This window comes from Falco peregrinus, chromosome 7 (assembly GCF_023634155.1).
Source record: "Falco peregrinus isolate bFalPer1 chromosome 7, bFalPer1.pri, whole genome shotgun sequence".
In the NCBI taxonomy this organism is placed as follows: Eukaryota; Metazoa; Chordata; class Aves; order Falconiformes; family Falconidae; genus Falco; species Falco peregrinus.
The window spans coordinates 38,979,269-38,993,315 of record NC_073727.1 but is presented as its reverse complement, the minus strand read 5'-3'; the positions used below and the strand labels follow the sequence as shown (position 1 = coordinate 38,993,315).

Sequence of the window (14,047 nt, the reverse complement as noted above, 5' to 3'; positions counted from 1 at the left end):
ACACAAGGTATTTTGCCTCCTCTTTTCTCACTCTTCATATAGCATAGGAGGGTAGGCACAAAGTACCTAGTGTGTGAGGAAGGGACAGCCCTTGTGTGGATGAAAACGTATTTTCCCCATTTAAGAAATGCAACCGTAAGTTTTCACCACATTTTCATCACAGCTCTGTCCTTGCCATAGTTTTGAAAATGTCTGCTGGAAAGATGTGAACTGGCATTTTTCCTTACAAAGGATTATTTTACAAAGTTTAGTCCTTGGTTTATGAAACATTTTGATATTTGTTCTTGGTTACACAGTTTTGTTTAAAACAGAATGTTGGCTGCAGAAATTTCACAGAAATTTTGTACCATACCACCTGTTTAGTAGGTGGATGTGTATATGAAAGCTGATGTATTTGGGGTTTTTCCTTTTTAAAGAGCTATAGCTTTAGGAACCAGTGAATGTTTATGTCTTGATGCAGGTCATAATAAATATATAGTGAGAGGATATTCCTATGAAAGCTGAAGAAGTCTGTCATTGTCTCTGTTGAGAAGGTTTCCAGAATTTTTCCAGTTTAAGAGTAGTACAGCATTTGCTTTCCTGAAAATCTGAAATTACCTGAGGAAATGTGTGCTTCCTTCCTGTTACCTCGCAGGTTATTGGAGGAGTTGGTTCAAAAAGAGAGAGAATTTCAAGTCCTCTTACATCAAGCTATAGAAGAAAAAGATCAAGAGATCAGAAACCTACGGCTTAGGTCACAGCCAATAGGTGAGAGAATTTTCAATGAAAATTTTCATACTGGCTGCAGGTTAAGACAGTGGCAGCTAAACTTGTGTTCTTTTTATTGAGCCAGTCTCAGCAAAGATGCTGCCTGTGGTAGGGTTTGCTTTGAAGTAAGAACGTATGTTGTGGAAACAAATTACTGAATTTGTTAATCACAGTACAAGGAATGGTATGATTTAAATAAATTTGACTGTAATTACATGGAAGAGTACATGGCTTATATCCTACAGGATAAATATTATTTCTAAAGAGGGTAATCTACTATGTTTAGGTTATATGTTCTTTAAATTACAGATTATTCCAGTTGTTACACTGAAAGTTAAAGACCTAATTGGTGAGATGTAAATAGAACTTAAAGCTTACTGAGGGAAGCTGAGTTTGATGAATATCTTCCCTGAAGAAGTGGAAGTGCTTATGCACTTTCTGTATTTTTTTGATGTTTCCATGTTATGTGGTTCAAAGAAGAGTTCCTTTCCAAAAGCACAGCTGATCCTCAGTCTGAGGCATTGCCTATGCACCAGTTTCAGTTCACTGAACAGTTTAGTTAAATTGATGCAACATTGTTAGTGTAGAAACAGTTACTATGAAATGTATGTGCCTTGTAGTAGTAATTTTCTGAAGAGGACCAGAAAATGTATCTGTATCAATGTTCACATTACTTTAACTGTGAACCTAACTTTAACCCCTAACCAAGTAGAAGTAATTGGTGTATAACTGTATATAAACTGTAATTAAGTTTATGCTTTGGGAGTTGACATTTATCTTTATTTATGGAGATACTGGTATTCTAAGCTTGAAGGGAAAACTCATGGAAGAAAGTGCTTCAGCAGTCAAAAATGACAATAGGTTGCTTTGGCAACAGAAAACCTTTTCTCAAATATGGTTGTTTTAGATATTCCTGGATTGTCTGTCTGTCATCGTCATTCCACTGGCACAGGGGCTGAAGACCCTGATCTCATTAACTGGCTGAGTGTTCAAGGTGCTGATGAGGCCACGATAAACAAGGTAGCAATGACTGTTCACTCTCTGGACACAGTTGCAGTACTGTTTTGTGACTCCATGCAAGAAGACACCAAACCTTTTCGATAGAGCTCATTTTGAGAGATGAATTTGTTTTCAGAGGATAGGAAAAAGCCATGCATATTAAGGCCTTAATAAAGATACAGTATTGTTAATTCCTATATCTGATCAGCAATAAGGGAATAAAATGTCCTGATAAGTAGAGAATATTGCTCTGGTTCATAATTTTTAAGTGTCTGTACAATTGCAGCAGTTCTTGCTGATTATACCCTAGATACAGGATACACATTCACCCTTAGCTAGCTGTGCTGAAGTGAAATCTCCTGAAGCAGATTGGTCTGCTCTGCAGCAAATCATATAATTTTAGAGGTGTTGAGCATCTCAGAATTTCAGCTGACTTAGAAAAACCTGGATGTAGTTACTCCTACAGATCAAATCAAAGGTTCCTCAAAATTCTAGTACATCAAATTTAGATGCCACTTTTGAAAAGGTAGGTCTTAACTGTCGTTTTTCATTTCCTCATGGGTATTAATTATGCTTTAATTTGTGTTCATTGAAGTCTCAGAAGACTCTGAGATATCAGTGGTAACAATAGAAATGCCATTTGACAAAAGTTTTGAGTAGCTGTAAAAGCATTACACTTTTCAAATTGTGCCTGGTATGCCAATGTAAAGTATACAGTATAGAAATGAAGTAGTTTCATCGTATTTCTAGAAACAATGTGGATTAATTTGTTAGGTATACCACACATTGGCCCTATTTTAGGTTTCTTCTAAATTTAAACTTCTATTTTTAAGAGCAGATGGTATATAAAGCTTAGAAAGCTATATTTCTAACAAAACGTTCATTTAAACTTCTTTTTATAGTTCTTGGCTGAAGACTATACATTAATGGATGTTCTGTGCTATGTTACACGAGATGATCTGAAATGTTTGCGACTGAGGTAATGCTTCACAGTTAAATGAATGGTGCTGAGCAGGAGTTGTGTTTTGTTACAAGAGAAAGTAACTAAGTCTCTATTTTTTGGATTGTGCAGTATTAAGTTAAAATAAGTAACACTTTCCAGTCTGTCTTTGTATACTGATGCATTCCTGGTAGACAGCTGATACTGCTTATTTTTCAAAAAAGCTTTTCTATTAAAGAAAAGCAAAGGGAGAATTTTAAAGTAAAGCTTTTACCTTGCACTTGGAGACTGGATATCCCGTTGGAGCCTTGCTTTTATTTAAAAAGGTAGAGATAGCAAAACTTTATGTAATTATGGAAATACTACTCATGGACTGCAATTAACACTAGATTTCACCTAATCATGCCCAGGTGGTATGAGTCACTGCAGAATCAAGTTTAAGTAGAAACAATAGAAATTATTGAACACTGTGTGTGTGTGTGTCCAGTCAGTTTAAAAATAAATAATTTTAAAACTGTTTTGTTTTTTTTTTTAAAAAAGAAAAAGTAGGTGTTAAGATTTTTTCATATTCAACACTTTCATAATGTTGGAAATCTGCTGTGAGTTATGCAGGTCCTTTGGACCAGAAGTCTGAATTCCAGAAAGCAGGCATCTGAAAAGTGGAAAGATTGCCCTGTACTGTAATCAGGAAAGGACTCTGTTCTCTATTTGAGTATTGCGTGTTGAATTTCACCTTTGATCAGCCTTCCCACTGAACTTCGTTGGTCAAAACCAGAGCAAGAAAATCAGAAAGCAGCTAAATTGGAATGCTTTCAGGCTAGAGAGTATCTTTGTACCTGAGCATCTTTATGATTTTTCTTCACAGAGGAGGAATGCTATGCACTCTCTGGAAGGCCATCACTGACTTTCGAGAGAAACACGCCTGACACTGAAATTTTTCTTCGCTTCTCTGCAGAGAGGGAAAGATTTCCTTTCAGCACAGAGCAGGTGTGCTGTCAGAAGGACTGTTGCACTTTAATCCAGTATTTGTTTACCAATGTTAAAAACACTGCAGCTTCCTTACTGCTTTTACTCCTATAATCCATAAGGAATCTGTAAACAACCTGCAACGTTATTTCACTTTAAATGTTTTTACATGCAAGTTTTTCAACTTAAAAACAAACACACAAAAAAAATATTATAAATTCATGAAATATTGTAGTTAAAGTAACCAGATGTTAATTTCATGAAAAACTGATGTAAGATTTCATGTGACTGTACATCACTGGAACAAAACCAAAATGTGACAACAACTTCTCAAGTTTCTTTTTCTTTGTAATATATCTCGATAATATGTAGTGGAACTTTATAATTTCAATCATATTTAGATATTTTTCTTTTAGTGTGCAAGACCTAAAGGTAATTGGTTTTACCTACTGCCCTACATAGTTTAATATTGTTTAATTTTGGTAATTTAAGTTCTATGGTGCATTTGTTTTAGAGTTGTTTATGTACTACTGAACTGTACCAGTTGCATACACCTGAACCACAGTAATGTTAGCTTGTTCTAAAGCTATCTCTGACATACACAGTTGAAAATAAAAAGAACCTAAGACTTACTTTTTCCTATATTTTTTGACTTTTAAAAAAATAAAGATGTAGAACTGGAAAATATTGGAATAAAAAAGGCGGAAAAAATCGTACTGAGTATCAAGGGAACCTTTCTGGCACATGTTAAAGTTACAGTGTTTTGATAGTCATAGCATTGAGTATTTTCTTGGTTCTCCTGCAGTCTAATTCCTGTACTGACAATCCAGGGCCAAAGTAAGTTCTTCTCTGGGTGCTCTACTTGACTTGAGAAATGAATGTCCTTCCTCTGTGCACTGAGTAGTCATTGTGGCCTGTTGTTTTCTTCTGCTTTTGTTTACACAATATGTCTTTCCTCACATATAATGAAGAAGGATGGTGGATATTATCCGTCCATCCATTCTCATTGTCACTCCAGCATTCTAGCACTGGGTATCATCAGATTCTTATGGGGCAGCTGCAAAAAATTTCGTTATGAGTGAGACTTGCCTGGACAAGAAGCTGCTTCTCTCTTTGTAAGCCTTGGTAATCAGTGAACAGCTTCTGCCCTGAATTTTTCAGGTCTAGCAAGTATTTTCAAAGAAAATTAAATATTTTTTTCTAAACACAAAACATTGTCCTAACATGTATGTAGTAATTTTTACTGACTAAAACCTAATTATGTATCAAAAAAATAGGCTAAACAAAGAATGTAGATGAGATAATTTTAGTCAGGTTTTTTTTACTCTGAAGACTGTTCCACTGATGTTTGGGCATAGATAGATTTTGGCATAAGTGCCAAAAGCGTAGCTACATTTCAGGAGAAACATTGCTACTGTTTAACAATTTCTGCTGCTATTATGGCAGAAAACAGTACAAATTCAAGGTAGTTTGTGGAGGTTGACTTGCAAAAGCCAAAGCAACTAAAAAACTTTACCTGTGGAAAAAGTGACCCTAGGACAACAAACTCCCCTAGTTTGATTTTTTGTGTGGAACATGATCCTGTATCAGTCTATGACGACAGTTTGAAAACCTCTAATTTCATGCAGCATGAATAGACCACAGTGTAATTGCATTGCTTTATTTGTGTGTGGATACTTCAAAAGCATGCAGCCTCTTCTCTGTGACTCAAGGAGCTTGGTAATGCCAGTTATGTGTAAGAGAAAGGGATCAGTTTGATGTCTCTACGAGACCTAGCCTCGCATCAGCTGGGAATTAATTCCTGCAGTTCACTGCTGGCTTCACCAGACCCAAGGTGGTTCCTGCAGAGCCACTCAGCAATCGGTTCTGTATTCTCCACTGTAAGACTACATCACATCTGATGCATGCCTAGGCTGGGCCACGTACACTTGCGCTACTTGAGAGATCATGAACTGGTTTGAATGTTGTTCCCTAAACAGCACATCTTATCCATCTATGTACTAGATCTGTTCATAAAAGTTTATGTGATATCTCCACCTCAGGCTACTTCATCTAGATTGTGCCAGGCGCATTACTTTTTGTATCATCGGACAAAACAAGAAGAAATGTTTTGGGTCAAAGTGCGTCAGACAGGTCAGCCTGGGCCCCTCAGCCTGGCTCCCAGCTTCTATCTGCTGGTGGATACCTATGTGGACCACCACAGGGGGATCTGAGATTATGTTGCAAGGACATGTTATGTTTTAGTGCAGGATTTTGCTGAGGGTAACCTTTTGACTATAGGGCCTACCACTCCCTTTGACTTGGATAGCCTCTTGGTCCCTGACTAGTGCTGTTGTAATCCAAGGCTCAGGCTGACTGAGATACACCTTTCCACTTCCATTAGGAGTCATGCAGAATGCAGAAGTTAAAACTTGACCAAGGCAGTGCCAATCTTGGAGTATCTTGCACCTTTCAGCATAGAGCCCAGCCTGTTCTTGTATCACAAACACTCTCCTGCCCACAAACCAGCCACAAGGAATGCTTGTCACCCAAGCTGCAGCTCCTTCTATTTTAGAGCATAAATGGCTCCTGATGTCACAAAACATTCATCTTCCCTTCTCCTAGAAGGCCTCATGCCCTGAACTTAGTCATTTGTGAAAGAAGGACGCTCTGCACGGTGGTGGAAATTTGCTTTGTCTAATGCACCAGACTGAGGGAGCTGCACCTCTCCGTTGCTTGCCTGCGTGCATGACATAGCTGAGTGCCATCAGTTCCCTGATGCATTCACCCTCCTTCAGCTGTAGTTCTGATGGTTGGTACTACCTGCAAGCAGATACAAAATGAAATGATTTTTTAATTTAGTCATAGAACACTGAAGAGGAACGCTCTTATGACCTTGGAAAGTAGCTTAGGGCAAGTTTAGGTGAACTCACAGGAAAGGTAATAAGATCATGACCTCTACAGAAAAGACCGACACATTGACACCTCTTCACAAAGCCGTTTTCTGGAAGCCGGGCGTTGTAGGCAGGTAAGGGTACGGCCCCGGCTGTTCAGAAGCATGTGCCTTAATAATGAGGCTACAGCAGTACAGTTCTTTCCCGAAGGCTGCGGTGCACCGCTCCTCCCACAGACCGTCCAGACACCGGCGGGAATCGGGAACCGTCCCAGAGCCCGTTGCCTGCCTCGGCGCCGGCAGCTCTGCGGAGAAGGCCCCGCACCTGTGTGAGGCGGGGCGGCCGCCGCCTCCCAGCCGCCGGGGCCAGGTGCCCGTCAGGGGCCGCTACCGCCCGCGGGCGCCGGGCCCGCCCTCACCTGCCCCGGGCACATCCCGCCGGCGGGGAGGGGGACGTGGCGCTCTCACCTGCCCGCGGCCGCGGATCCGCGGGGCGGAGCAGCCGCGCTCGGCGAGGAGACATGGCGGAGGCCGCGGGCCGGAGCGGCGGGTGCCGGCACCCCGCAGGTGAGGCGCTGCCGGCGGGCGGCGCGGGTCGGGCCGGGCCGGACCGGCGGCTGCGGGCGGCCGTGAGGAGGAGGAGCGCCGCGGGGCCCGGCGGCGGCCTCCCCTCGCAACAGGTGCGGGGCCGGCCGTGCGGCGGCCGGTGAGGGGGCTTTGCTCCCCTCCCTCGGTGTCACCCGCCGCCCGCAGACCCGGCGCAGACCCAGCCGAGGGGCGGCCCCACGCAGGGGCGCTGCGGCCCGGCGGGCACAGCCGTGCCGTGCCGGTGGGGGCGGCGTGTCCGGCCCTCGCCCCGCCGTGACGGCGAGACCCTGCCTCGGCCCCGCGGAGCGGCGGCGGCGGGACGGGCTTTGCTCCGAGCCCGTTGCTGCTGGGGCTGGGTGTGCGGCGGGGCTGGCGCGGCGGTGCGGAGCCGCGGGGGTGCCCGGCGGGGAAGGGGCCCGGCCGCTGGGAGCGGCGCGGCAGCGCGGGGTTTGCGGGGCGGCGGGTTGGAGCGGGGCTGGAGGTAGCGGCGAGCTCCTGCAGTGAAGGGCAGCGCCCGCCGCACGGAGCTGACGGGGCCGAGGCGGGCCCGGGCCGGGGCGCCGGGATGTCTGGGTGGCGCCGGGCACCTGGTGGCTGCGCCGCTGCGGCGAGGCCGGGCCCAGCGGGAGCGCTGCGCCCGTGCGAGCGGCCGGCTCCTCCGAGCCCGTAATTCCTGCAGGGAAAGGAGGGAGGTGACTTTGCGTCTCCTCTAAGGAAGGCTGAGCGCTGCAAGAGCGTTTTAAAACGCTTTTATTTTGACCCGCGGGCGAGAAGGGTGCAGGGAGGAGATTCCGGCTTACGCAAGCGGTTCGAGCGCTGTGTCGCGGTTGCAGGCGCGGATGCTGTTTGCTTTTGCAGGCAGCGGAGGGGCTGCCGTTCTGGCGTGTTCACTGGGGGTGCTGCTTGCTGGGCTTGAAGTCTGACTCCAGCTTTGAGTCCTCTCCTCTTCTTTGTCCTCCTTCCACGGTACAGTTCCGTTTGCCCTTTGCTGGTCCTTCAATTCTCTAACATACGTCCAAGTTTATCTCTGAATCACAGACTGAGGTTTTTAATCAGAACAACATATGGCTGTTGGTTAAGGAATTGTGTTTCCGCAGTATGATGTTTTTAATACATATTTTATATAACGTGGCATACAATCACAAACAACAACTGTGGGCAGACCCATCCAAATGCTGTCTGTCTTTAATAAAGGTAGAAGTGTAGTGCTTTTGCTCAGAAATCCTTTCTGCAAATCATTCCCAGCCATGACTCTAAAGTTCAGCTTCAGAAAGGATGTGCATCTGTTATCCTATGTGTTTCAGAGTTTGCAACCACACTAACTTCACTTGTCACAGGAAGAGCTGGCTGTCAATGTGTTTTTAAAGCCACATTTAACAAACTCTCTTCAAGTTCTCTACCTTACATTGTTGATGTGATTTATATTATTTTTTTTAATCTATTATCAGTCTTTCTTCTAATCATTTACCAAAACTGGAGATGAGCTGCCAGGTGACAGGTATTTTACATATGTATAGTTTTATAAGGACTTACATGCCTAAATTTATTCTGAGTTTGCCTTGTAGTTTCATTTCATGGTACTGTTTTGAACTTTTTACTCACTAGCACGTATTTGTAGACAGGAGGTGGATCTGCTTGCATGAGTTGTTGAATATTTTGAGTTTAAATTGCTTTGTTCTGTCAAAGTTCATTCCAAACTTCCCCATGTGTGAAATGTCGGAGTTAAACTTCTGTGAAACCGTTTGTTGTCTGTTGAGGTTCTTCAAGGTGCACAAGTTATCACAGCACTGCTTTCCAGGCGTTCACAAACAGGAACACCCTCATAGCCTGTCAGGGAGCTGCTCTGCAGCTGTTTGGCCTGTCTGTGAGCAAGCAGATGTGTGTGCCCAGGGAGGGCCCTGCGGATGGCCACAAGCAGAACACCCGTGTCTGGATCCGGCTCCTCAGGAAGGTCAACCTCCCATCCTGGTTTGGTGAAATTGCCTACTGGTTGACTTACAGCTCGTGCTTAAAAACCAAAACACAACAGTTAAATAGCTCTGTGTGTGTTGTGGTGTGTATTTGGTTTTTGTTTGGTTTGGTTTTTTTCGCCTCCTGTGGCTAGATATACAGACCTTCAGAGCTGATCCTGGGGAAAGCTTTAACAGCACCAGGAGGACTGCAGCATGGTATTACAAGTAGATCCCTTGATTGTTGGGCAGATGGTCTGCTGCACACTAGGCTTCTTCAGGTGAATGGCTTAATTACTGGGATGAGGGCTTTTTTTTACTCTGCCATTCATAAATGCATAGATGGCAAAACGAGTACAGTGCTAAGTGAGTACACTAACTTAGACAGTTAGAATTTTTTAATCGTAGCTACTTGAGCATCTTACAGTGCTAACAAGCTTTTCAGTGATTCCTGAGAGGAGGGGCCCTTTTGTGGGGAACACCAGACAGAGACTCTTTTAAGGCACCTCATTTTATGGCTGCCCACCCATAAACACAGGCATGCCTCTGCCTATGAGACTTCCCCACATACACTCTGTGCACAGGTAATAATTTGCTTAGGTGCTGGGAGGCGAGAGAGAGCAATGTGCTTGGTCTGTTGCAAAATAACTTTAATGCCATGATTTTGCATACTCTTCTAGTTAGTGTTCTCTTGTAAGGGAGTTTAGTATTATTCTGTTCTTTTTGCAGCACAGCATGCCTGTGCTTTAGATGATGATATCAGTGCCAGGTAGCTTGTTAATGCCAAATGCTGAAGTGTTCTCACTGTAGCAGCTGATGAGACTCTTCATCTATTGCTTGTTTATCCTGGTATTTCTCCATCCGAGAATAAATCAAGTTTTAGCTTATTGGATTCGGTTGGTTTTGGTTTACAAATAGATAAATTACAGGGGAAAACAGAAAGGTACAGAAGGCATACAGTAGGTGAGGGCTTAAAACGTTATCCAGTTCCCCACAGCGATAACATATTCTGCTGGAGAGGATTGACGTGGTATTTTGACTGACGGGTTTTATCTCTGCCTGGCACAGGCAGTTCCCATTCCCTGCACGGGCAGCTGCTGGGCACGGGGCACCATGATCCCGTGTGGATGCAGAGTGGCAGGGTGGGCCCCGGGACACAGACCCCTCGCTGGGGCCCCCAGCGGTACCCACGCTGCGGCGGTTGCGCTTTGCTCTGACTCGGAACTGCAAACCGTGAGGATCAGAGTGTGTGGCGTCCTGAAGGTGAAGGTGATTTGAAGCAAAACGTTACATTGCCACGGTAGTATGTGTGTTCAGATGCTAGGAGTATTGCAGGTGTGTATGTTGCTAGAGTACTCTAATTTCCATCTATAATTATTTAAACGTTAGCCCCCTTGTGGATATATCTTTTAATATATAAATTGAGAATCTGTAATTCTTCTATTGCTACCCCTCTGATGAAAACCTATTCAAACTTTGAAATTCTGTACCAGATCTTACAATAACTTAATTGGTCCTAATTAATAATTTCCTGAGTCAGTACTTTAGCTCTGAATGCGTATAGACTCTGATTTATCAGTAAATTGTAGAATGAAATGACACAACTAAATTAACCCTCTTATCCACACTTCTAAATCTAAAAATCCTTATAGAAACCATCATGTGGCTTTAGAAAGCTGCTAAAGTGCTGTCTCTTGGTGTCTTTCATTGGTCAGTAATGTTTGTGCAAGGACTGCACACAGTGGAAAAATTTGAACAAGCTTTTTTATATGCATATTGTGTAATTTGAGTCAGACTGTCTTTCTCCACCCACCTACTCCCAGCACAGCTAGTATGGGAAGAAAAGAAAAAAAGGGGGGAGCCGGGGGGGGGGGGGTATGAGGTGAGCAACACAGGACTATGGACACCACAACAAACACAAAGCCAGTACCACAAAAAAAAAAAAAAAAAAAAAAAGACATACACACCAACCCCCAACAATAAAAAAACCCAAACGAAATGGGGTTCATGAAAAATCAGGCCTGTTAAATGATGTTGGAGCAGCTGGCTTAAGTGCTACTTTGAGAGCTTCTACTAATCTAGCTAAAGTAGTATGCATTGTTTTTTTACTTGGGCTTCATCTTGAAACTGGATGTTCTTTTGTATGTGCTGTAAAAATTTTAAAAATTGTAAATTTACAGTAATCTGAGATGGCTAACATTTTATTTGTATGATGGCTGGTTTATTACTATCACAGATAAACAATTTTAATACTTTACAGCTGAAAGTTGTTTGTGGTATTAAAGGTAATTAAATATGATCAGTGCAATAATTGCCTCGATTATGTAAATACTGTATAATTTTGCAACAGCATATTTTCTTTTCCACTTGAAAAGGTGGGCATACGTCTAGACCCACAATACAAGCCACAGCATGCTGCTGATGTTGTGGTGGCTATGCTTGCACACCTACTTTTCCTCCAGGAAGGAGATCCCCTGTATGTTACTTCTGTTAAACAAATGCAGTGTCTTGCTAGGAACTGTGGCAGAATAGGCTACACGGATATTATACATGTTTAAGGTGAAAAAGACTCTGAGAAGATGATGCATTTGTTAAACTGCTACAGATTTAATTCTGCAGCTGTTCGTGAGTATTGATTCTGGTCATGCTGTATTTGCTTTCATTAAAATCAATCTTTGCTTTCATTAAAATAAGTAGAAGGTATATTTATACCCTTTGTGGCTTTGGAGAAAAATCTTGAAAATATGTATCCCAAGAGATCTGTCAGAGTTCAAGGAAAATAACCCGAAGTTGTCTGTTAAGATGACATATGAGAGGTAGGTTGCCTCGCTGTTCAAGCGGATGGAGTTAGCAACCCTGACTGCTGTTAACTTTGAGATTCTTCAGAGATGTAAGTGATGATATGATTTATGCTCCAGGCTGGTAGTCACTGTAAGACTAGATTATGGAGGGGACAAATAAAGTACTGAGGTCTCCAGATATTTCTCATGGCTGTGTCTGATACTGTAACGTGTTTTCCCTTAAAGTTGATGGAACCCGAAAGTCCAGACTTCCTGGTCACCTAAGAAACGTGTTAGAAAGTAGAGATGTCAGGAGAGCACTGGTAATTAATGGAGCATGAAGTTGCTGACAGGATTCCATCCATCAGATACTGCCAGTAATACAACAATGGAGAAAATTTTAATTTGGTCTTGGCATATTGCCTTTTCTTTCAAGGATGTTCCCGTTTATGTGAAAAAGCTTAGTGCCTTCTCTTTGATGTTCACATTTCTACCAAAAAGCTTAGTACATACATAAGTGCTCTAATTTTGAGTGCTTTACAAGCCTTTGGTTCTCTTGATGTGTATACAAACTAGGTATTTAAAAAATAAGCTCTTTTTACAGACAGAAGTAGTGGCAACACTGCCCAGGCTGTTAACTAGTAAGGTAATTGGCATTCATGACTTCTGTCTTCTACTGAATTCCTGTTTTCTACTGTCCTGTGAAGTCTGCATTCCTTGCTGCCTTTCCTTGTTTAGCTGACCACTGGCTGAAGTTACATGGTATGTTCTACTATAGGGCCTGATCCAATATAATTCTGCTATATATAAATAAAAAGTGTGGGCCAAGAATGATCTAATATGCTTTTATTCATCATGGTATGCATTGTGCAATTTTTATAATCAGTCATGCTATGCAAATCCATTTAATTAAAAAAAAGTAACAAGACTTGTTAATGTACATCTTGTATTTGATTGTTTTATTGGTGTGTATGTGTTCAAAGTGTTTGTGGATGATGAGACTCTTGCCTGCGTGTTCACGTGTCTTTTGCTGTGATGAGTGAGTTTGAGTCAGAACAGGGCAGGGCTCCCAGCCTTCTCCTTGTTTTTCCTATGTGTGGAAACACACACAGGTTCAGTTTTACTTGACAGAAGGGAAAATGGTGAACACTTACCTTCTATCTGGTCACTTCTGAGGAGCTCTTAACACCCCTTGGTCCAGTGTGCGGCACTGCGCATGTTAGAGGGACAGCCCAGAGTGGGAAGAGGTGATGTCCAAGCGAAGCCTCCTATCCCTGAGCACCTGTGCAGGGGTGCTTCCTGGTGGAGTTGCCTCCTGCTGCAGGGTCTTGCAGGCAGAGCGGCTGCTGGCACAGCTGCTTGTGATGCACCAGAACTGCTGTGGGAAGGGACAGGGTGGGGACTGGAGAACCAGGTCTCTTACATCGTGCAAGAGGATTGCGGTGGCTGCTCTGGGCACCTATGGTTCTGTGGCTGAAGAATATGTTGTCTTACTTCTTGATCAAAGTAATAGCTAGAATATGCATAGTCTTTGCAGCACACGTGATGGGACCTGTAAACAGATGGGTAAGCTGAGGAGCCAAAGGAGTCAGGATAGTCCATAGGAAAATAAAGACATGCTGTCTGCTTTTCCTTTCCAGACCTAGCTTATTTAAAATTCATTGTATCTCAGGCAGATATGGATAATAATTCTGAATTCAATATATTGGAAAGGGTGATAGTGAGGTTAGAAACCAGAATAAAGGTATGTTTGCTCAAACTCCAGGAGGCAGAAGTGAAAAAAGCTGTACCTGCTTTTCTACTTTTGCTTTCTGAAGAATCTTAATAGTGCACTGCTATTCCCCTTTGTTTCCCCGGCACGTATGTAAGTGGATGTTTGCTTAGAAAGGCTGAATGGTTCTGCTCTTCCTTGAATTTTGAAGCATCTAATTCAATGGCTAAATGAAGAATAAGTTCATGAAACTACTGTGGTTTTATGGCTTCAAGTTTTACAAGCGAGTTGACTCATTGCTTATTTAAAGCTATTCAGAGCGCATCTATACTCTTGACAGCAGGACTCTCATTAGTCAAAAAGATGAAGGTCCCCCTTCTTATTCTCTAGCATTTTATACTCAGTCTTACTGATTAATGCAAGGGGCCTTTTTCCTTCCAGGAAGTTGGGAAGAAGAAATCAGTGATTATAGTTGATGTATATACACTAAATACT

General features: G+C 42.9%; 2 protein-coding genes and 1 long non-coding RNA gene across 9 annotated transcripts in view; 2 read left to right on the top strand and 1 right to left on the bottom strand.

The window, feature by feature from the left end:
• Positions 1 to 4,284, top strand: part of MAP3K5 (mitogen-activated protein kinase kinase kinase 5) — a 108,575-nt gene extending 104,291 nt beyond the window's left edge. The window contains exons 27-30 of the mRNA XM_055810378.1: positions 635 to 747; positions 1,655 to 1,767; positions 2,649 to 2,725; positions 3,552 to 4,284. Of these exons, the coding sequence (XP_055666353.1) occupies positions 635 to 747; positions 1,655 to 1,767; positions 2,649 to 2,725; positions 3,552 to 3,612 (364 nt within the window). The 3' untranslated portion in view covers positions 3,613 to 4,284. The remainder of the gene's footprint in view (positions 1 to 634; positions 748 to 1,654; positions 1,768 to 2,648; positions 2,726 to 3,551) is intronic.
• A 1,014-nt stretch (positions 4,285 to 5,298) lies between these two features.
• On the bottom strand, positions 5,299 to 6,688 carry LOC114013899 (uncharacterized). Its single transcript, XR_003557157.2, has 2 exons — positions 6,565 to 6,688; positions 5,299 to 6,454 (listed from the first exon to the last, which is right to left on the bottom strand). It is a non-coding gene; the product is annotated as an uncharacterized LOC114013899 (long non-coding RNA).
• MAP7 (microtubule associated protein 7) overlaps positions 6,688 to 14,047 on the top strand; it is a 127,302-nt gene continuing 119,942 nt past the window's right edge. For 5 of the 7 annotated variants that reach the window (XM_055810384.1, XM_055810383.1, XM_055810382.1 and 2 more), the window contains exon 1: positions 6,688 to 7,091. In XM_055810384.1, coding sequence (XP_055666359.1) covers positions 6,703 to 7,091 — 389 coding nt within the window. In that variant the 5' untranslated portion in view covers positions 6,688 to 6,702. The remainder of the gene's footprint in view (positions 7,092 to 14,047) is intronic. The other 2 variants (XM_055810386.1, XM_055810387.1) reach the window with 2 other exon arrangements.